General features: G+C 40.2%; 1 protein-coding gene across 3 annotated transcripts in view; it reads right to left on the bottom strand.

Moving 5' to 3' along the window:
• The window catches only part of LOC148677955 (dihydropyrimidinase-related protein 1), a 60,381-nt gene that overhangs the window by 24,824 nt on the left and 12,128 nt on the right, over positions 1 to 23,429 (bottom strand). For all 3 annotated transcript variants that reach the window (XM_088628826.1, XM_088628827.1, XM_088628836.1), the window contains exons 2-3: positions 6,440 to 6,528; positions 4,961 to 5,145 (exon numbers count right to left, since the gene is read on the bottom strand). In XM_088628826.1, coding sequence (XP_088484952.1) covers positions 4,961 to 5,145; positions 6,440 to 6,528 — 274 coding nt within the window. The remainder of the gene's footprint in view (positions 1 to 4,960; positions 5,146 to 6,439; positions 6,529 to 23,429) is intronic.

The raw sequence follows: 23,429 nt of genomic DNA on the forward strand, positions 1-23,429 counted from the left end.
ATACAGACATTATTGAAAATAAATGTGTTTTTAACTCTGAAAAAAAAATAGAAGCCTTAGATGTCACGATTGTAATCCCTCCTCTTAAGGGCGCTCTTTCACATTTTAGTTGATTTTGTGCACCTGCCTCAAATCCAGCCCCTCCTTATAAGCCAGACGCTCACTCTATTCTGGGCTCTGTACTGGAAGACGGACGCCCGAAGGCCCGCCTACCACCAAGTCGCCCTATGCCCACGGCTTGACAGCATAGGCCTCCTGTCGGCATCCTGACCCAGCTGAGTCGGGGGCTCAGAGTGCCTGGTCCCGTTATCCCCATTTTTATTCCCTCTCCCTGCACCGGATTTTTCCGGCTTTTAACTTTGTCTTGTTTTCATCTTGTCTGAATTTCCCGGTTTTGGGACTCTTGGACTTCGCCCCGGATTTCCCCCCCTGGACTCCCTCGGACTTGTTTACCATGGTCACAACCTTAAGCACCAGTGCACCGTCATCACGCCCCCCTGTTTGTCAACCTGCCCAGTTCCTCATCGTCTCCTCCACATGTCTGTTTCACTCCCTTCTGGATTCTGCCATCTGCATAGGGCCCTAACCAACGCATCATAACATCAGCCGTGTTTCCTTATCTCCCTCAAGGCCCAGCTGTGTTGCTAAGGAAATCGTTTCTACCATAGGTGGATTTCAAGCACTTTCTTTCATGAGTGTGAAGATCTCCATCTATGTTGTGTTTCTTTTCTTCTCTTTTCAGCATGGAATAAATCTTAACGTATTCCTTTGCAGCCTACTCATGCTGACGCAGCTACCTAATTGAACTAATCTCCATCTATACTACTGTACTACTACTACTAATAATAAAAATAATACTAATGCCTTACACTTATATAGCACTCGTCCTAACATTTCCCTCCACCAATGTGCAGCACCCACCTGGATGATGAGACGGCAACCATACTGCGCATAGTATACTCACCACACATCAGCTATCAGTGGGGAGGAGTACAGAGTGATGAAGCCAGTTTATATGGGGATTATTAGGGGATATATACAGTATGGGGATTATTAGAAGATGAAAAACGCCAATGGGACATTTGGCTAGGATGCCGGGGGAACACCCCTACTCTATTCAAGAAATACCCTGGGATTCTTAATGACCACAGGGAGTCAGGACCTCTGTTTTAATGAGCGGTACCTTTTCACAGTATAGTGTCCATGTCACTTTACTGGGGCATTAGGTCTCACACAGACCACAGGGTGAGCGCCCCCTGCAGGCTTTAGTAACATCTTTTCCAGCAGCAACCTTAGTTTTTCCCAGGAAGTCTCTCATCCAGGTACTGACCAGGCTCACACCTGCTTAGCTTCAGTGGGTTGCCAGTTGTGCGTTGTGGGGTGATATGGCTGCTGCCAAAGTACTATAAAGCATGAAATATACAGTACTTCTATGAAGTACAGTATTTATACTGTATAAAGCCAGTAAGTCACTTTCTTGTATAGTAGCTGTGATGGAGGTGATTTGGAGAGCAATTAAAGGGTTAAAAGTTTAAAATAAAGTGGTTGAAAAAAGTGAATTTTTCCAAACATAAGTGACTAATGGGTGTCATGGTGGTCTAGTGGTTTGTATTCCTGACCTGAGGTGCTATGTCTTCGGAGTTTGACTGTTCCCCCTGTGTATATGTAGATTTCCTCTGGGTGCTCCGCAGTTCAAAGACAGTAATGGTAAGTTAATTGGCTTCTGGAAAAATTGGCCTGTTGTGCATGTTTGTGTCTGCCATGTGCTGCCTTATGCTGGACTGGCGTCCCATCCAGGGTGTCCTCTGCTTTGCATCCATTGCCTGCTGGGATTGGCTCCCCCACGAACCTGATTTGTATAAAGCAGTTTGGAAATGGATGGATGGATAAAGTGACTAATATCTTGGCTGTTATTTTAGAAGTTAGTATGAGAATGTTTTGCTCACAGAATTGCTTTTTATAACGGTGTTTGTTCCAAAATAAACACGAGAATCATCCATTTGTAATAACGTGTACTGTAAGAAGGAAAGAGTGACTAAAGTATCTGAAAGACTCTGGACAACTAAACATAAGTCTAGACTAGAAAGAAGAAAGACCCGACTAGAAATCTGAAAAAAACACTCACTAACTCCTTAATTTTACCATTCATGACATAACATATTTAAGGCTACTGTGGCTAACATTTCAATTGATGCCCCTTCAGCAATCTGGACTACTTCTGCCTATACTGTAGGCCTTCTTTTCTTGCATGTGGATAGCTAACACACTGTACTGTACTACATTCTGTAACTAACTCCCCAGGCACATCTTAATAGTCCAATAACTCTTCATAGCAGAAACACAATTTTGCTATAAGCAAATTTAAAGTGTTTTTTTGCCCTCCAACGGCAGGCGGAGCGACGCGCCCGTTGGAGTATTCTCGGTCGCATTTAATGGCAATGTCAGCTCCAAGATTTGGTTAAAACCACCAAATGGAGACGGGCGTGCCGACAAGGGGACCCTGCTGATGCAGGATTAACACTAGGATGAGAGAGAGATTTAAAGTGTTTTTTTGAAAAACAGAATGTGCAGTACAACAGGACATATGTAATCAAACAACTTATATTACATGTAGAACTTACTCCCAGGAGTAACACTAAATTATACATTATAAGCTTTAGTTGTAGTGAAAAGATAGATCTTTAAATGCATTTTCGAAATAACAACAGTCCAGTGGATTTGGTCAACACATAAAGGAAGTACTGTACACAAGAAGGCTCTAATGACAATTGTGTGAAATGTGGTCATTAGTAGAGTAAAAGGGGTTTAATCAAGAACATGTAGAAATTTTGATTATATTCATGTAATAAATCCTTAAGGCAGCCTGGAGTTAGATCATTTAGTGCCTTATGCAAAAGCAGACAAACTTCAAAGTCCTTGTTAAATTTCAAAGACAGCCAGTACAATTTAAATCAGACATGACTTACATTCTGTTTTACTTACATTTATGTTACCGTATATGTTGTTTTAGTTATTTCACAAGCTGCAGAAATTCTGGGCACAGTGAAGTCCATGTATTATCATCACTCCAGAAACCCCACTACGTAATGCATTCAAATCTAATATTGATTAAATAAAGCTATGTGTCAACATTTCAGCAGCAGATTCAAGGGCCTTAACATAGCAATATCAATATTAACACAAGGCCACGGTAACGATTTAGTTTAGGCACCTTAAACAAAAACACTGAATTCACCAGCTTTCTGAAGCTATTGGAGGGAGCCTATGAGCGTGACCTCACTACACTTCAGCATAGTTTAGCTTGGGGACATTCTGTTGCATTAATATCTTAATGTCAAACAGGTACCTGTAAAACACAGAAACCACAGCAGTAGCATCTGAGTTTGTCTGTAAATAAATCTGAGAGGAACCCAACTCCCTGACAGCAAATAATCTGATGAAGAGACAATGTGCAAATACTAAACAATACAAAGCAGGATAATGACTTGTGCTTGAGAACATGCATGTGCTCTTGAACTGGTTGATTTTGGACTATGACTCTCCCAAGCCTGGCTCTTTCACCCTCTAAAGGTTTGATTTGATGAATACCTGCAGACATCTATTTCCTTGACCAGACATCAGCCTGCGTGAATGGGAACTACAGTACGTGGTAATCCGCAATTGGCACCATTTCAGTTTGGAAAGAATTTGTCTGAATAATTTATTTTATGAAATCGCCTTCTCTTCCTCTGAGATGCAGAGAAACAAAAAAAAAACATTGCATTAATTGTACTTCTCACAGGTTCAGTCATTTAAATCAATTCTTACAAGCACTCTAAGGTCTCTTTTTATGCAATCTGGTGTTTAATCTAGTTAAACACCAGATAAGTCAACTGAGAAGCAAGGCTCATTTGCAATTTTAACAGAGGTCTGCACAGCAGTACAGAAAATAAAAGATTGAAGAAAGAATGAACTGACTTCTGTCCCCCCAAAAGGAATTACAGATGAGATGTCTTGCATTTCAATTATTTTCAGAAAAAAAGAGAAAACAGTTGTTTTTAGTTTTTTAACATAAAAATATTTCTATGTTATACGTATATATCAAGCATGATTTGTATAGTGATTTAAATTACACATTGAGCATGAATTTCAAAAGTTGATCATTTGTAGATCGTGTTGTCTATACTCAAGGTTGTAACCTTAAATCTATTCGTTGATGTTTTCTGTTTCTGTCTTTAAACTTGCGTCCTGAATAAAACAGGAAGGGCTGGCCAAAAAACTTACACTACTGAAGCATGATAAGAAAACAAAACAAATGCAAATATCAATCATGACGTAACAGCACAATACAATCAGATACAAAACTGGATGGTTTTAGCTTGATTTGTAATTTATTCCAGTCATTTGCTATAGCAAACTGGTAAGAACAGCAATTACTGATGTAGTATGATAAATGAGCTTGATCCTAAATGTTAAGATGACGTAGAAAACTGTAGTTACGTTGATAAGAACAGGCTTGACAAATTAAAGATTTGTAATAAAAGCTGAACCATCGATTCATTTGTGTACTTTATTTTTTAAAGAAGGTCAGCCCGAGTGATACATTTAGAAAATATTTTCTCAAGTGCTATTCTTACATAATGCACATCTTTTAAAAGCTACTGTGAAACAATGATGAAAATGAACACCAGACTACATTCTAGGAAACATACAGTACGATTGTGATTGAAAAAAAAAAACAATTTAACTGCTCTTAAAAAAGAGTTTAGCATCCTGTACGACAAGACTCCCAAGTTAAACATAAAGCCTGTATTATTAGCTTTCTTTCTAAAAGTCATTGTCAAATCTTACTTTTACCATTTACTTGGAAAATATCTTTTCAACGAATTATAGAGGTTAAACTATCCTTTGAAGATCAGGAAGCACAAGTTTATCATCTTGGCAAATCTAGCCACATTGTCCAAGTTAACCTCAGACTTACTTATCATGGTGGTTCCTCCTGCCAGGGCTGCCTTGGTCCCCTGGTAGAAGTCATCCACAGTTGTTGTCCCAAGGTAAGGCTTCTGCAAGTAGGTGTTGACATCGATCCCCCCAGGGAGAACCATACGCCCATTGGCCTCTATAGTCTTCACCCCACCCGGCACTATGAGGTTCTCCCCAATCTGCCTGGAAGGTGGGAAATAAAATACAGAAAAATCACGTCCTTGCTTTTATTGGAAAACCAGCGGCTCGCTCGTACGCAAATCCTTTTGTTTCATTTCTTTAGATGGTTCTAAAATAAGAATATCACCTCTCTTTAAAGTGACATTTGAAGATGTCACAGGAGTTCGCAAGCGGCACCCACATTGTCATGGACTTAACCCACTACATCATCACCTTAATCAGATACTTTTCATTAGACAAAGGGTGTAGGTGTAAGAGAAAAAATGAATAAAAATAGATCCCAAAATATATTGCATTGTCAAAACTAGCAATGTTCTCACATCTTAATCAAAGCAAGTGATTTACCCAAACATTCGGTATTCTGTTCTCTGCTATACATGTTCCAATAAACATATATTTTAATGTGCTTTATGTTCTTAGAACTGTATAAAAAACAAAAAGAAAAAAATAATCATTGCAGCACTTAGAACAGTTATGGGAACACCCTGGAGCTTTCCAGAACTTTTGTTCTGCACATAGTTACCGTAATGTTATTCTTGCCTTTTTATGTCACTTTCAGTCACTGTCATTCTAGAGCAACAGCGAAGGGAGGTAATGGAAAACTAGAGCATGTCATAAAACCATGAAGTGGATGATTCTTGCTTCCATAACAAAATGCTTTATAATCTCATAAACAACAAAAAACTTCACAAGCCAGACATTTGCTGCTCACAAGAACACTGATCTAGTTTCCTCACTGGCACTGAGTGGGCAGTGAAGACGCCAGACTGTTCTCAGCCTGCTGTCACGTCAGTATGTTTTCCCATTGCACTTTGTTGACGGGAATCATAGGCAGCATTAATGTGCCAACTTCCTTTGCCCAGCTGCAAGTCATTTGGATCCTTACTGAGAGGGCTTGATTACTGATATCAATCAATGTCAATCCGATAATCCAATATCAAAGGCCCAACTCTTTTATCTGTTCTATATACAGTACTGTATGTCTAGACTATCAAAGATATGTATAGTATTTTATAAATATTGTATAAATCTGAACAAATGTTACTGTCCACTTTACTGTATTTAAAAAATATAAACAGTGATAACTGCATTATTATTTAACAGTAAACTGGGGTAATGGTAACTTGTAATTCTCTTCATTGCAATAACTGTTGCTTCATGCGGTAGTCCAGTAAGTTGAAGGCTAGACTATAAAATTATAAAACAGAAAAAAGTCTACACTGTGCTTGCCACTGCAGAGTTATCCAAGATGTCACATTAAGAGTTTATACATTATTCTAATCAGTTTAATACTTACTTTATCAGCCCATCTTCTAGATAAATGTCTGCAAAGAAAGACTGATCATCATTGATCACTCTTCCTCCCTTGATAAGTAAACGGTCACTCTGGAAAACAAAAAGAAACATGTCATAAGAGAGCTTGATATCAACATCACAAGTTCCATTATTTGTGATGGAAATAATGGTACTGTATACAATAATAGGTACTGTATACATGTGTGATATATACAGCATATTACATGTTGAAAGAAATAGTCTTCCTTTCTCATTTTATTAATGATGTGCAAGCATAAAAATGAAAAGTTGAATAGTAAACTGCAAAACCCTGCAAGATAAAGAAAACATTTTCTTAAGTCTTCAAAACCTGGTCAGGCACAAGTAACTTAAATACAAACATCAACAGTTAAAAATGTAGTAATTTGCGGTCAGTCCTACAAAATGTGATTACAAAACTCACATCAAATACGATTACAAATTCATTTCAGTCACTATTTACATATGAATTTTTTGGTCAAAGATAACAACCAATTGTAAATAAAAGAGTAACAGAAACAAAACAGAAACTTAGGAATAACATATAAGGTAGCTAATGAATTAGTCCCTTTAGAAAAGTATGATCTAAATCTAACAAAGAGAAGTACTGTACTGATAATACCAAGTAAAGCTCCTAGATGCTTAAGAATGTGATTATCACCTGTCACAAAAAGCCACTCAGATCAAGAAATACTGTACAAGTATAAGTTGAGCTGGCCCAAAACCATCCACATACCGTGGAGAATTCTGAGTAACAATCACTCCACTATGTTTAGAATTGAAAGACTACAGTGTGATCCAATACAAGGCTACAGTGTGATCCAAGGGCAGATTGGAAATCCATCTAAAATTGCTACAGTAAGTGTCCGGATCCTGAGAGCACCACCCTTAGAATATAAGAACTATTCATTATCAGATATAGAAGAAGAAGAACTACAATATGCATAATCTGAGACAAAAACAATAGACAATATTTGTATAACAATAGTGTTATACTCGTGTAGTACTGCATATACAGTAATAGTGTAGGCAGAAATTAAATCATTTTCAGTAAAAATATTTCTGAAACTTCAAGGGATTTTCTAGGAAAAAATTAGAAATAGATGTACTACTGCAGTAACTGCTCTTGAATCTATAGTTAAAACTATAACAGCTTCCAAATGTAATGGATTAATTATTTAAATGTGTTTGCCAAGCACATCTGAAACAAATCAACTGTTTTCTATCAAATGCAGTGAACGTTTCATGAAAAAGTGTAAGGCAAATACAAACCTAATCATGCAACACAGCTTTATGCAGTTTTTTCTTTTCAAATCAAACATTGTATGCAACTCTGGGAATGTATTATTATTTCATATAACATACTATATCAATAGCATATTTTAAAAGAAGCAAGATAATTATATAAGGAGAATGGAAAAACAGCTCACTTAACCTTAAATTAAAACACCCTTCACTTTTTAATAGATGGTAGAATATCTGTCCATCCATCTTCTAACTGTTTCTTCCCCTTCAGGGTCACGGGGGATCTCGGCAAGCAATGGGTACAAGGCAGGGTACACCAACAACACCAGTCCATCTCAGGGCAACAAACACAGACACGCATACACTCATGCCTAAAGTAGGTCCAGTTTTCTTAGAACCAGTTTGTTCTTGGACAGTGGGAGGAAACTGGAGGTGCCAGAGGAAAGCCATGTGAACACAGGGAAAACTTAAAATAAATACCACCCCAGGTCTTGAATTGAACCCAGGGCCTAGCACTATGTCACGATCGTCATCCCTCCTCTAGAGGGCGCTCCGACCCTTTATTGCCAAGTTCATTATCACGTTCACCTGCCCCCTTGTTCCGTTTTTTATTTAAACCTGGTGCTCCGGAACCTCGGCGCTCTGCATTGGAAAACGGACGCCCCGAGGCCCGCCTGGCATCAAGTCGCCCCATGTCTGCGGCTTGAGGGCACAGGCTTCCAATCGGCGTCCTGACCAGCTATTAGGAGCTCGGAGCGCCTGGCCCCGTCATTCTATTTTTAACTTCCTAGTTCCTGGTTCCATGTCCCCGTTCCTTGTTTTTATTCTTGTCTTCGTCTTGGCTGGACCTCCCAGCTTTGGATTATGGACTGCGCCCCGCTTTCTCTTTTGGACTTCCTTGGACTTGTTTGCCAGTGTTCCCCCTTGCACCTGGATTCCCTATCGGCACCTCCCCCTGTTCGCCATCCCTTTCCATTCTTCTCCTAACCTTGTTTTCCCCGTAGCCCCTTTTCCAGTCACTTCCGGATTATACCATCTGCACAGGGTCCTAAACTACGCTTTGTTATACACTAGAAGGCAACAATGCTAACCACAGTGTCCCTGTGCCGGCTAAATATAGAATATAAATGAGGATACTGTCAGCATAATGAACATAAAAAAGGGATATGACAGTTCCCAAGTATGCTTTAGTACCATTTCAGAATTAACCGCAGTGAAAAGAGTTTGGGATGTGCTGCTCCGAGAAAAAGCATTTTGAAAGATGGTGAAGAAAGAACAAATAAAAAATCCTGTAACACTGCTTGGATTTGATGGAAGCTCAGCAACTGTAGAAAACTGGCACACAAGCAATTTAATTGTGACTGTGATTCTTCAATGAGCAAAGGATGTTGTGACAATCCATAGGTTGTGAAGCCAGTTCAATTTGTGTAGGTGGTGTAGGAACTAGTGGTAAAATGCTGTCAATTTTGTCTATGACTATTAGTTCTGATGGTGTGGCTGGGAGGATAATTGGTACAGTATGAGGAATAGGGGAGTTTGAAAGAGAGTCAGCTTTCAAGTATGAATAAGTGGAACATTTGGATGTCATGCTCTGGAATATGACTTCTGATAATGGGTAGAACTAGGATTGGAGGGCCATTTGAGCTAGTGTTTTGAAAAGCAGAAATTAAGAATCGGTTACAGAAAGTAACCCAGGTAAAATGTCTGGAAAGGTTCTCAACACGTTATTTTTTATTTCTATTAGATTTACAATGTATACAACAGATATAAAACTGAGTGGATTAGGATAGATTTTGGCTCGAGTGGAGCCCCAATGAACAGTAGTGAGGATGAAAGGGCACTGTTTGCAAAACAGTGCAAAGGAATCTGAGAGGATTCATTAGTCATCCCCGAAGACTAAGAATGGTACAATTTTGTTGAAAAGCTGAAGGCCTTTTGGAGACAGAGACGAAACTATAGCAAGTGATACCGCTTCACTACTCTGTTGGTGTCTAGATGAAACAGAAATGTCACGGAAGCAAGGTTGAAAATTAAGAAATGACAGGGTACTCTGTGAACTTACAGTATGTGCATAGTGCAGTTTAAGTGGCTGAAGATCAATAAGAACATGCAATGGATATCAGGGAGAGTGGATGGAAGCAGTGAAAATTGTCTTAGTTCAGCCAGCCTTGATTTGTGAAAAGGAGGCAGCTCAAAGTTATGAATCTAGAAAGATCCCTAGAGAATGAGAGAAAAAGATTTCTCTATGCTAACAAGAACATCTACTCTGATAAATCGATGGTGAGAGTGGTGACTTTAGTGAGAGGGCTAAGTCTAGAGTGACAAGGGGTGGAATAGAAAAGGACAGGAAAAGCAGACATCACAAGCCATTGAGCTCCTGTGGACTCCGCTGAAGCATGATCAAGGTGGTCAAGAGGTCAGATGGGTGCTGGATGACTCCATTGGTGCAGGTGGGTAACAGTCCAAGCCAAAAGCAGGGGGTGCAGAGCTGGAGCCGTGCAGAGAAGCCACTAAAGGGAAGCTGGTATCCAGAACCTTGGGTTATGAAACCTGGTTATGAACTCAATTAAACTTTATTTGTCATTATACAGTACTTAAATGGGTGCATAGTATAGTGAAAAGTGTTTCTCATTAGTCTCTCAGGTGCAGTATATATATACATAGAACAGCAGACAGGACAATAGACAGAAATACAATAACAATAACAGTGTAAACAACAGTATGGTGCCATACTAAAAGAGAAGGTGTAAAGAGAAAAGAAATGGGGAGCAGGGGAGAAGATCCAGTGGAGACTGATGGAGAGGACAGAGAGAAAGGATGGGCTAGAGCATATGTGTCAAACTCACGGCCCACGGGCCACATTCAGCCCACCATCTGTTTTAATCCGGCCTTTGTAAGACTTTTCCCGGTCTATTGTATGAGTCCCGAGACAGCAGGAACTCCAATTCCCATGAGCCCTTGGCTCCAATTCCATCACGCAACAACTGAGTATTAATGTCCTCCCCTCCGGAGTACAACTAGATTGGCTACGTTTACACAGATATCACTGTGAATCTAGTAGTAGAAAAAACGCTAGTAATAATAGTAATAAAAATCATTTTGCTAGTAATACATAACTGTGGTGAAGGTAAGTTTTATCGTGGCTGAAGAAATAGCTAAATCAGGGAGACCATTCTATGAGGGTGATTTTCTAAAGATGCCCCATTAAAAGTCAGTGAAGTAATGTGTCCAGAGACAAGGTCTGCTTTTGCAAACATCAGTCTTACTAGAAATACGATGGCTACTCGAGTAGCTTTTCAGAGAAAGCAACCGAATTTATTGCATATTCACTTGCTGTTCGCTGCCGTTCAGGATTTTATGCCCAGATTAGACTTTATAGCATCAAAGAAGAGAGCTCAGGTTTCTGGCTTGGCAAAGCAACAGTAGGCTAACAGTTGTTGATGTAGACCTATCCTTATTTGTGTTTGTTTTTATTTATTTCACTTCATGTATTTATTTCAATTCATTTTGTGCAATACAATTACACTGCAAAAAAAGACCTAAAATGTTTGATCTTATTTTTATCTTGAATACATTTTCTTTTATGAAATGCTCAACTACATTCTTAAATAGAGGAATTCTGAAGAAATATTTTTTTTGTATAGGCTACGTTCACTTGCATATGTGGAAAAAGTTATAATAAAACTCTAATCAGTATTTTTCTCTGCATGTGTGGCCCGCAACATGATTAAATGTTTTTAGTTTGCCCCCCCTAAAAATGAGTTTGACACCCCTGTGCTAGAGGGTGAGAGGGAAAAGGGAGTGCCTGGGTGCAGTTGTGGTGGAGCTCCATGGAGGGGAAGATGTCATCAGGAAACACTGGGGGAGAAGGAGGACAGCACATAGACTCTAGAGAGCAAGATGTCCCTTACAGGGATGTAGTCGTCAGACTCTCATGGATTAAGCTGACAGTAGAGCTTAAAGCAAAATTTTGTGGCTAGATAGACAAAAGAAACCGACCACTGGAAGAACTGCAAGAAGACCAGTGGAAACAGTTGGGTTTTTCAGGCTGGAGTTCAGTGGCTTGCTGAGCTGGTAGGAGCACAGTTTGATGTCCTTTGAGCACACAGAAATTGGTGAAAATGGTCTGTACCTGGTGTAGCAGCAAGGCTTATTAAAATACAGGAATTAAGTTTTCTGCTCCCTTGCTAGTCCCTCTCTCTTTCATCTCAGTGGTGCTTGATACAGAGAGGCCATTCCATTTGGTTCACAATTAAGGTGTTTTTCTAGCTGATAGAGTGTCCTGATAAGGAACAGCTCCCCAGTGCTGAGATTCTCCAGCAACCTTAATAAATGGAATCTCTGGCGCCTTAATGTCTGGGAGATTCCAAGGGAGTCTTATTCAAAGTTGGTTTACAACTCTAAGGTCAGAGTGCATGGTTACTCATCATCAGCCAATCAGGAACTGGTAGGGCAGATTAACCCCACGTGGGTCTCTGATGCCCATGAAACTTTCAACCAATGAACGACCTGTATTTCCTCCAGGTAAAACAGGCAACACAGAGTGCCTGTAGAAGGGTTCCCAAGCGCAGGACATTCTCGCAGTGTGCCTCCTGGACATTCAGCCTCAGGGCTCCTCCTGAACATCCTCAGACTCAGCCCGGAGCACCACGTAACGGCCAGTGTGTCCGAGTGCAGAACTTTCCTTTGTTCTAAGAGTCCAGAACGGAGGTTGCCAGAGCGTAACCAAAGGATCCACCCGAGGTTAGCCCAGCAGCAAGCCTCGTGAACAGGTCGGAACTGTGGACAGCTGAATCAGTATTCAGAACTAGCGCATCATCAGGAATGAACCGATCTTCTTCCTGACCTGCTGGGACCCACAGTCACTTTTCTCCTGTGCACAAACTTTGCTAGTTTCAGCCAACACTATCTAGCTGGTCTTCAGAGAGCATCAGCAGCGCATCACAGGAATTTCTCTCCAGCCGCAGCAGCACTGCCTGGCAAAGAGCCAGAGAGCACCGATTGGACACCAGCAAGCCTGCCACTGCTTCTTTGTGCCTGCAGGAGATCTGAATCCACACAGATTGGATGAGTATTCAACTTTCTGCATTACAGCTCAAGAATTCAATTGTTACCTCAACACCAGTTGATATCAATTTAATTCCTATCAGTGATGTACTTGTTTTGAGTATCTAGTGTAGAACTTGTAACCAAGCTAATTTACGAAACAGTCTAAATGAATGACATACTGAAAGTATGTCCCTCTTGGTATTTGTAATTCTTCGTGACTGAATATATACCTTTTGTATTCTGCTAACCCTCACGATAAGATCTGTTATGTTTATATGCACATTTTATGTATTAATAAATGTATTTTCGTGTATTAGTACCCGTATGTGTGCGTTGTTTGAGTTATCCCACAATGTTGATTCTAATAGCCATCAGAAGAATCATTTTTGTGACTTGCTGCTACAATTAATAATTGTTCCAGTTAAGCACAAACCCCTACATTTACTGGTGCCTCGTCAGAGGATGCTACACTGGTAAAAGAAAACAGAACAACATCAAGTGAAATGAAAGGTGTATCATTTCTTTAACTCCTTTTTCTTCTCCTTCTTATACCCCACTCCAGGGAAGAGAGGAGGTGCTGATGGACACCTGCTAACAAAGAGGCAGAGGCAGGATGCCAGATAGGCCCCGGCCATGGAGGTGGGGGCAAGGTTGAAAGAAAGGAATCTGAATGCATAGAAGGTGACAGGACTGAGCCAGAAATAGATGTCAGTATAGAGGTAGAATGGCAGACAGAAGTGAGAATAGAAATTAGGTTAGAACTTGTGGATCCTTGCAGCAGGCTGCAATGTGTGTGATGGCTGACATCATCACCAGACTCAGAAGTATGTTGTGAGACCCAGGGTCGTGTATTTTGAATGAAAGTTTGTGTTTGTGAAGCCATAGAGGAATGAAAAATGACATAACTTGACCAAATTTGAAGATCAAAGTGGAGAATTTTTATGTGTCAGCAGAAGAAAAGCAGGTAGAATAATCTCTGTTTTACTTTGTTGAAGCACCGGAATTCTTTGGTTTCAAGCAGGTGATCAAAAAAGGAGCCACAGAGCATTTCAATGAATGTGAAATGAAATACAAAGCAAGTAGGCTAGAAACAAGATTTATACGTACTGTAGGTAGGAGGAAAGGAGATAGATTAGAGCTTAACCTTCTCCTGAAATATTGTTTTAAATTCCACTTAATATCCAAACCTGTTTAACATTTTAGCTGTACTGAACAAAGGGGAGCAGGTACAGGAGTTCTGTGCGGTTTTCTTGTTATAGCATAAAGACTCTTTCAGGGAAGGCTGGCATGAGGTAGATTTAGAGACTCTTATATCTCAGCTTCAAAAGTTTTAGTTTAAAAAAGTTAAAAAAACGATTTTAAAATCATGAAGATATTTCCCTGTTGATAACATCTATTTCGTTTAATCACAAGACTTGGCCTTGTTCTCTTAATTACTTCAGGAATGCCTTCATCCAGCTAGCAACCTAGTTCATGCAACCCAGATCGCTTTCTTAACAAGATCTTTGAGGTTGGCACTTTAATTGCTGCTGTTACTCCCTCTTTACATAAAATGTACTAATTTTAAGCTGACATCTTCATCGCATACTTCACATTATCAAATCCAGTGGTTTGTGAGATGTGCACGAGACAGCAGAGTAATTGCTGCAGCTGTTCCTAATGTTGCTTGTGTTAATTTAGAAAACTCTTCTGTGACTGTATTAAAGCAGAAAAAGACAATTTAATAAATATGGTATAACCTAAGATCGTTTTCAATTCATTGCAGCTCTAATACCTCTAATGAGATATTACTCAGTCTTGCTACAGTGGAAAGGCCACATTAATACAGTACATATTATACAAAAGGTGATGTGGTAAATCTATGCTAATACTGTATCTCTAACTATTCCTGCTTATCACTTCCATATAGTGAAGACTGAATTTAGTAAAATGTTGGGCTTAAAATGCCAGAAAAACAAACAAATTAAATTACAATCATCACTCATTATACATGATGAATTGCAAATAGGCAAAAACTTCTAAAAGCAACACAAAATTCCCATTACAATACTTGTAAAAGGTTTCAACGCATTCAAAGTGCTCTTAAGAGGACATAAACAGGTTGAGTTTAAGTACTTTTCTGATCTATTTGAATAGTTTGATACCATTAATTGCAAAGTACGTTACAACAAATAGAATTTACCAATACTTATGTGGAGAAATAACAAAAAATATTAAATTATGTTAGGTAATAAATATTGTGCAGTCAAACACAGAATAAAACCCATACTTTAACTGTAAAAGTAAAACAAAGCAGCAAGGTGTCTGGTGATATCAGTACTGTGTATTCATAGTGCACATACAGTAAATAGAAATAAAGCATTTATTTGTATAACATATTACAATTTGTGAATCAACGTTATGGTTAGAAATTATGGATTCTGTACCATAACTAATATAATTTTTCTACAATTTCTGTTACTTTAGACAAAAGCCTAGAGGAGTGAAAAATACAAATGGAACAACGATGCTTAGAGCTCATATTAGCAGGGGAAGTTAACTAGTACTGTATAACAGAAATACTGTAGGTATATATTGCTCATTTTTAGCAAATACTTGAAAATAAAGCACTCGTTTAACGAGAGATGAGTGTACAGTACATGGTCATTGACTACAGAAATCCTACTTCCTGCATAAGAGCCAAAGTATATATGTTCTGTTTTCAGAGCTCAGAGGCAGCGATATGCAAGTGCTCTCCAAACACTATGCATTTGTCAAGAAATATTATTTTCTGGCTAAGCAGTGAAAGCAACAAATCCCCACTGATCCACATTCCAATGCTCCTGCTACAAGAAGCCCCAAAGAACTGAGTACATGTCAGTTCCATTTGTATGCTCTGTTAAAGTAATGGTTATGCATTACATTAAGGGACACACTATATCCTTTTACTGCTGCAGCAGAGTATGGTTTGCCCTGCCTAGAAATGTCAACCAATACCTATACTGTAGATCATGCTTTGCCCACCAGGATATTTGCACAGATCTTCCTATACAGTATATTGTGCCTTTACCAGTTTATCACCACACATTGAAGATGACAAGCATCTTCTTTATGATATGCTGAATGCTGTTTAATTGCCTTCCAATTGGATTTTAAAATGGAAATTCTCTGTTTAATGAGAAAAATATGACCTGTTGGGTGGCTTTGACTTGGCGTGTGTGAGCTTGCAGAGTTATGGGACAGAGCTGCACTTTGAAAGTATGAAAAGTACACATTTTGCAAGACATATCTACAGTCTTCATCTCTCTTGTGCATAGGAAACGGAACTGTAGTGGGACAATTGCCAACTGCAATTGAGGGAGGTAAAGAACACATGACTCTAAAATCAATACATTTATTCTATTTTTTTTTAATAATCCAAGTTTGAACCAAAGGGATTAGAGTGTTCTAGCCCTTGGATAATGATGGTGTGCTTAATTACTTTTATTCCCTGAATCTAAAGACACTGTAAATTGTACTTACTAAATTCCAAAAACAAATTTAAAATTTGCTACTGTACTTTTAGCAAACAACTGTGTTCAATTAATTAAACCACAGCAATTAGTGGAAGGAGTTTCTTCCACTAAAGAAAAAAAAAAACATTAGTGTTGGTTTTCTAAATACTACTGTACCTTGACTACTGTAGAGTAACAAATAATGAATACATTTTCTATATGAAGGCAAGACTTCATTCCAGACTTCATTTTTGAGTTTTGACACATAAGTGCCTAACAGTCCCTGCTTCTCTTTGTCGTCAGGGAATTCAATAACAGCACTGAATGTGTTTGCAGGCCCACTTGTGCCACCGCTGCTAATGGAATGCTCTGCCAACAGCATCCTTCGAAAATGGCACAGTACATTAACAACAATCCACTTGTTCTACAAGATATGGAAAGGAAAGTAGGAAAGTATTCTTTGGCAGGCTGTCCACACAGTCACCACTTTATCTCAATTGTGATGCTGGAGGCAGCAAACTCAAGTTTGTGTTGACCTTGTGGAATGAGCGGAGTCAACAAAGTCTGCCCTGCAGGATCTCCCTGACAGCACACCCTTAGCATTAGGAGATATTTACAGTATTTCACATGATGATGCCATTCAGTGCTGCAACAGAGTTCTTCAATATTAAATGTTACTAAGAAATTCTCATGAATGCTAAACATTTCCTCACATTCTGGACTGAGATAGTCTTAAACAGTTCCGATTGTTCTAAACCACAGCTGTGTGAAAATGAAACAGATCTATTTTGAAACAGTTGCATATTTCATCATGTTTGATGTTCATCTTCGAGACGATAATCTTCTTAACTGCTTTCATTTCTCTTATTTGCCATCTTAATGAGACTTGCTTGCTTTATTTTTCACTATTAAACTTCTATTAGACGAAAAGCATTACAAATTAAGTAGTACATACAGCACAATCATTAAAAACAATGTATATACTGTACATTAAAACCTATATCAGACAAGTTGATCCCTTTATCTAGTTTCATTAGCCTCCTGAACAAGCAGTCAAAACTAATTACAGAGACATATACAGTATAAAGAATTAGACAGGAAAATTTAAAACACAATCTGTACAAAATGAAAGATTCAATGAAATACAGCCTTTATTTATATACTCCATGTTATTTGAGCTTGTCATCATTAATATTATAAGATTCCACAGGCTAAAACTAAGTGAGAGTGAAGCTTCTGTTTCCATGGCTCCATGTGCTGCAGAAAGTTATCTTTAGATACAGGAAATATGTGTGACAAGTATATTTCTATAATGATGTGTATTAGAAAGATGGGTGACATGGCACTGCCCAACAACTCTTGGTCCTCCTCCACATCCATGTGCTCTCCCAGGTTAATTAGCAACTGTAAATTGGCCCAGTGTGTGGGTATGTGTGTGCCCATTGATGGACCATAATCCCATCCAGTGCTACGTGTTCTCAGTTTTAAATGCACTTCCATGTAGTTTCCACTTGTTTCTTCTAGTTCGTGTTTTGCTGTTTGTTTATTGAATAAATTCACTTTCTTTGTACTCATATCAGGTCCCCTTGTATTCCTCTCTGTTCGAGATTAAAGGTTTAGTACTTTCAGCCTGTCAGTGTAGGGCATTTTGTTTAAGTCCCACAATGCATCTGGCTGCTCTTCTCTGGATTAATTCAGCATTCTTTTCTGTAACATGGTCCAAAATTGTACACAGCACTGTAAATAAGGCCTTACTAATGCATTATAAAATTTTATCATAACACCCCTTTGTTTGAATTCTGCTCTTACAACTTCACCAGTATCCTTACACTGTGCTTGTTTTTTAAATGCTTCCCATGTTGTCTGGAAGATGTAATTGCTGTGTCAATAGAAAAACCTAAGTCTTTTTCATAAGTAGCTTCTTCTAGCTCAGTGTTACCCCTTGTATTTATGGCTTAAGTTTTATGATCTGCATCCAAAACTCTGCCAATAAAACACCCAGAAGAATTTATCCTCTCTTAGCACAGGTAGGATACTTATTATAACAGATGATGTATATTTTCAGTCATGCAGTCACCATCTGATGTTGGGAGCTCAAAGGCAGCTGTCACGATTGTAATGCTTCCTCTTAAGGGCGCTCCAGCACTTTCTGATTTTGCTGATTACGTTCAACTGCCCCTCCTTATTTAAGCCAGGCGGTCTCACCATTCTGGACTCAGCACTGGGAGATGGACGCCCAGAAGCCCGCCTACCAGCGGTTCCAGGAGTGACCTGACGGCATAGGCTTCATCACGGCGTCCTGACCATCTGAGTCTGGGGCTCGGAGCGCCTGGCCTCATCATCCTGTTTTTATTCACCGTCCCTGTACCGGAGCCAGCTCCGGTTTTTAACTTTGTCTTGTTTTCTTCTCGGATGGATCATCCGGTTCTGGACCTTGGACTTCTCCCCGGATTTCCCCCTGGACTCCTTGGACTTGTCTGTCTTGACCACACCCCCCCGAGCACCAGTTCACTGTCGTCATGCTCCCCTGTTTGTCAACCTGCCTTGATCCTTGTCGTCTCCTCCCCGTTGTCCTTTTCCACTTACTTCCAGATTATACCGTCTGCACAGGGTCCTGATCAACGCTTCAAGGGAGCCTGTATCGGCTCCCATTACAGACGCACAGCACTTTGAAGTCGAATTCAGAACGATTTTTGTTCTCTTTGTGGAGTTTAATGCCATTGTCTGACCCAGACAATCCTTTGTTTAATATCTTCAATGTTCATTCGAATAGAACATACTTGTAGAATATCAGTATATGAAGTAGATATAAGTATAATGCAATTTTGCATTATAACGTTTTGGGTTTAATAAACATAACAGTCTACAGTACGTTACATTCCACTGTTTCCTTTTCTATTTGAGTCTATATAGAATGAATATAAAAAAGGTTTTTAATATAAAATTTTGTAACCAAAAACAGTATGGAATGTGATTCATTAATATGATCACAAATCACAATTATGAATAAGTCAGACTCTCTTAGGGTTGAAAAGCATTTTACATTTACATTTACGTTTTTCAATGACATCAGCACTGGAAATTTGTTTCATGTATATGTTAGTATTTTATATACTCATATAAAGTACATACAAAGTACAGGCAATGATCCATGCTCAATAGCACACATTCATATATCATATATGAATGTAAACTAGAATTCTTTCCAGCTGTTGTAGAAACTGTAGACTGAGAATTGAATTTGCAGATTGACAGAATTCCAGATCACCATATATCGTACAAAGTATATTGGTCGTTTGATTCTCTTCAATTCAGAATCCACATTGGCCTATATGTACAGTAAGCTGTCACGGGGAACCGGACTTCGGTGGATTGGGACCCTATGCGAGGCACTTCTGATATAGACGGTTTGGCGTTGAGAAGGGAGGCGAAGGCGTGGTCAAGGACTAGGCTAGGAGGTCAAAATCCAGAAAGGTTCCATGAGTTCGAAGGTACCAAGTCGGGAGACAAAGACATTGTTGGGAACAGGAGCTGGGGTCAAAATCCAGGAAGGTATCGAGAGTTCACAGGTACCAAATCAGGAGGTGAAGTCGTAGTCGAGGAGAAGCGTAGTCGAAATACTGGGTGTCTAGTAACAAGCAAAGTAGGGTTGGGAACGTATGAATTATGAGCTCAGGGAGGAGACCTCAATCGTGAGCGAGGAAAGGAAGACTAGTGAGGGTTTAAATAGTGCTGAGTAGATTGGTGCGTGGATGTTTAGGAAGAGAAGAGCTCGTGGGAATGTAGTAGCACTTACATGCCCGTGTGCGATTCGTGACAGTAGCCCCACCTTCAGGGGTGGCTCCGGACGCTGTAGGTAGCGGAGGAGAGCGAGAGTGAAGAAAGTCCGTGATAAGGGTCTTATCCAGGATGTCCCTTGCGGCGACCCAGGACCTCTCCTCAGGTCCATATCCCTGCCAGTCGATCAGATATTGCCAAGGACCCCTATGCCAACAACAGTCAAGAAGCTTGTTGACCATAAGGGTAGTGGATCCAGCGATGGAGCGGGGTGGGGGCGGGCGAGGTTGCGGCCTGGAGAGGGGTGACCTGTGGTAGGGCTTGAGAAGGGAAACGTGAAAAGTAGGGTGGATCCGAATGGTGGGGGGGAGAGCCAGGCGGTAAATAACCAGAGTAATCTGAGAAAAAACCTGGAAGGGACCAATAAACCTGGGACCCAGCTTACGAGAGGGTTGGCGGAGAGGGATGTTCCCGGTGGAGAGCCAGACAAATTGCCTTCTGCGAAGTCTGGGAAAAGGTCTTCTGTGACAATCTACAAAGGTTTTATAGCAGTGAGAGGCCTTCAGGAGGGCGAGCCGGGCCGTCTTCCAGAGCTTATTGAGGGCTTATTAAGAGATATATAGTTGAACTGAGGAAAGATCAGAATCGGAAATTGGCTTCCGGAGGAGTGAAGGCTGATAACCCAGGGAGCAGAGGAAGGGAGACATGCCAGTGGCGGAGGAGTAAAGGGAGTCGTGAGCATATTCAGCTTATGGGAGTAACGAGGTTCAGTCGTCCTGGGTGGCCCAGATGTAAGCCTGCAGGTAAGTGAGAAGGTTCAGCCATTTGGTCTGGCAGTTGGCTTCGGGATGGTAGGCAGAGGTGAGAGAGACCTTAGTGCCCAGAGCTCGGCAGAAGGCCTTCCAGAAGCGGGACATGGATTGTGGACCTCTGTCAGAAACAATGTCCTCTGGAATCCCATGGAGCCGAAAGACCTGCTGTACAAACAGATCGGCCATTTCCTGGGTGGAGGGCAAGGAGGGGCAGGGAACGAAATGGGCCGCTTTCGAGAACCTGTCGATGATGACCATGATAACGGTGTTGCACTGGCTCCTGGTAAGGTCCGTGAGGAAGTCCACGGAAATATGAGACCATGGCCGTCCGTGTACCGGGAGGGGTTGTAGAGGACCGGCCTTCTGGTAACGGGGTGTCTTGATCCGGGCGCAGGTAGGGCAAGCTTGAATGTAATCCGAGACGTCTGCTCTGAGGGAGGGCCACCAGAAGTCCCCCGAAATTAGTTCCAGAGTACGTCTGATGCCAAGATGGCCCGCAAAGTGAGAGTCATGTCCCAATAAGAGAACGTCGGAGTGGACCCGATCTGTCACAAACAGTTTGTTTAAAGGGCACGAGTTAGAGTGGACAGCAGCGATGATCCGGTGAGAGGGGATGATGGGTTCAGGGTGGAGCTCGAGCTCCAACGGGTCATAGAGATGGGAGAGGGAGTCAGCTTTGACATTCTTTGAACCGGGGGTATAGGTGCTGAAAAAACTAAAATGGGCGGAAAATAGAGACCACCTGGCCTGGCGTGAATTTAGGCGCCGAGCAGACTGGATATACAGATGCAGCCATTCAAAGTGCGCGGTAAAGACACCGCAGTACAGATACCGCAGGTAAGATGACACGCGATACCGCGGTGCGTGATTGGTTGACCGACAGGGGCACTCGTGGTCCGTTGGTCTGTCGTAGAAAGACTTACTGTACTGTAAACGTCTTTACTGTGCCCGTTGTAGATATTGAATTTTACCACTGAAGGGAAATCTTAGTAGCTGAGCATAAAAAGAATAGGAGCATACTGTAACGCGTGTGAAGGCCATAAACGATATTAATTTTGGAACGTAAACATACAGTATATGGCTGGTCTTGGTACTTTAAAGAAAAAAATACGCACCAGTATTCCATTTCTCCCTAAACATTGTAAGCTTCGAAGTCTTTAACTAACGTGATACCGGAGTCAACAAGCATACTTTTAGAATTTGATTAAAAGGGAATATAATATGGAATCGCGTATCTCAATAATTTAATAACGGTATGATTATATCCGTGTACTGCGGCAGAGCTATGTAGGGCTGTTTCGCCTGCCTGATCATGTGAGCTCCCTTGTAGCCTAGTGGTCTAGGTGCGTGACCACCAGCTGGTAGGTTGGGTGTTCGAATCCAGCTGGTACTGGACTTCTCATTTTTATTTATTTATTTTTTAATCGCGTAACATAAACATATTACCGTATGCAAACTGTACTGTATACAGTATGTATATGTATATTTAATGTCTTAACTGTGCCCGTTTAATTGAATTTAAAAAACATATTTAACACGAACATTAAGCTGCTTACATCTTCCGCCTGAGAACAGTCACCCGTTGCTACCCAACGCAGAATGGTGATTGGCTGACACCATCTGACACCCCTCTGATTGGAGAAAAAAGACGTGCTGGTGTGCTATACCAGGAAGAGGATTCTTTCCATTCAAAACGTGTATTTTAAAAGTTTAAGAAGTAAAAACCTTACAGCGTACACAGATTTCTAAACTGATCAGGATCGTTATCTTTGTCTCATGCATAATAATGTTCACCGCTCTGTCCAGCAAATTAATAATAAACTTTATTTTATATAGCTTTTTAAACGAATAAGTAATTAGATTGCTCATAAACCTAATCACTTGCTTTTTCTTTTTATTTAGGCTCAGATTTCAACTATAGATCGTATTATTAATAACCATAATAACAACCAACCAACAAAAACAACCATATAAACATAATACCAACCAAAAACATAGATAACAACCACAATACAAAATCAAATAATCAAACCATTTTACTCTCGCAAAGTCCTCCAATTATCATAATCCCGCCCCTTATGCAAAACCAAACCTTCCTCCCATCCCAGTTTATCCTGTTTATCATAAACAAAATCCACCTCAATTTTCAACATAAAGCATTACACAAAATCAATACCTCAACACTCCATACTCAACAACGATAATTCACAAACAGCCAGAACATGTAACTACACATTCCCAAACATACCTACTTTCCATAGCCCCGCCCCTTATGCAAAACCAACATCCCTCCCCTGTTCTCTCTCTCCCCTGGCGGTTGTAATTGTTTTTATTTTCAAATAAATTTTAGCAAAGTCATGTATTTTAAAAATCTTAAGATTTTTCTATTTATGTCTTTATTTAGTGGTTTCATTAGTGACAAAGGCTAAACTTTCTTGGAAAAATGTCTTTTATGTAAACCATGTTTGCTATTAATTCATTCAGGGCTAAAATATGTTCATTGTCTTCTAATGAAAGAAGGGTTCCTTTCGCCGTAGTCGAGAGCCTAGCCTTTAACTAGTAAGTACTGTATTTACTGGGTTTTTGAGGGGGGGGGGGGTGTCTTTCGCTGGAAATC

The sequence above is a fragment of the Lepisosteus platostomus genome, chromosome 1 (genome assembly GCF_059453375.1).
Source record: "Lepisosteus platostomus isolate fLepPlt1 chromosome 1, fLepPlt1.hap1, whole genome shotgun sequence".
NCBI lineage: Eukaryota > Metazoa > Chordata > Actinopteri > Semionotiformes > Lepisosteidae > Lepisosteus > Lepisosteus platostomus.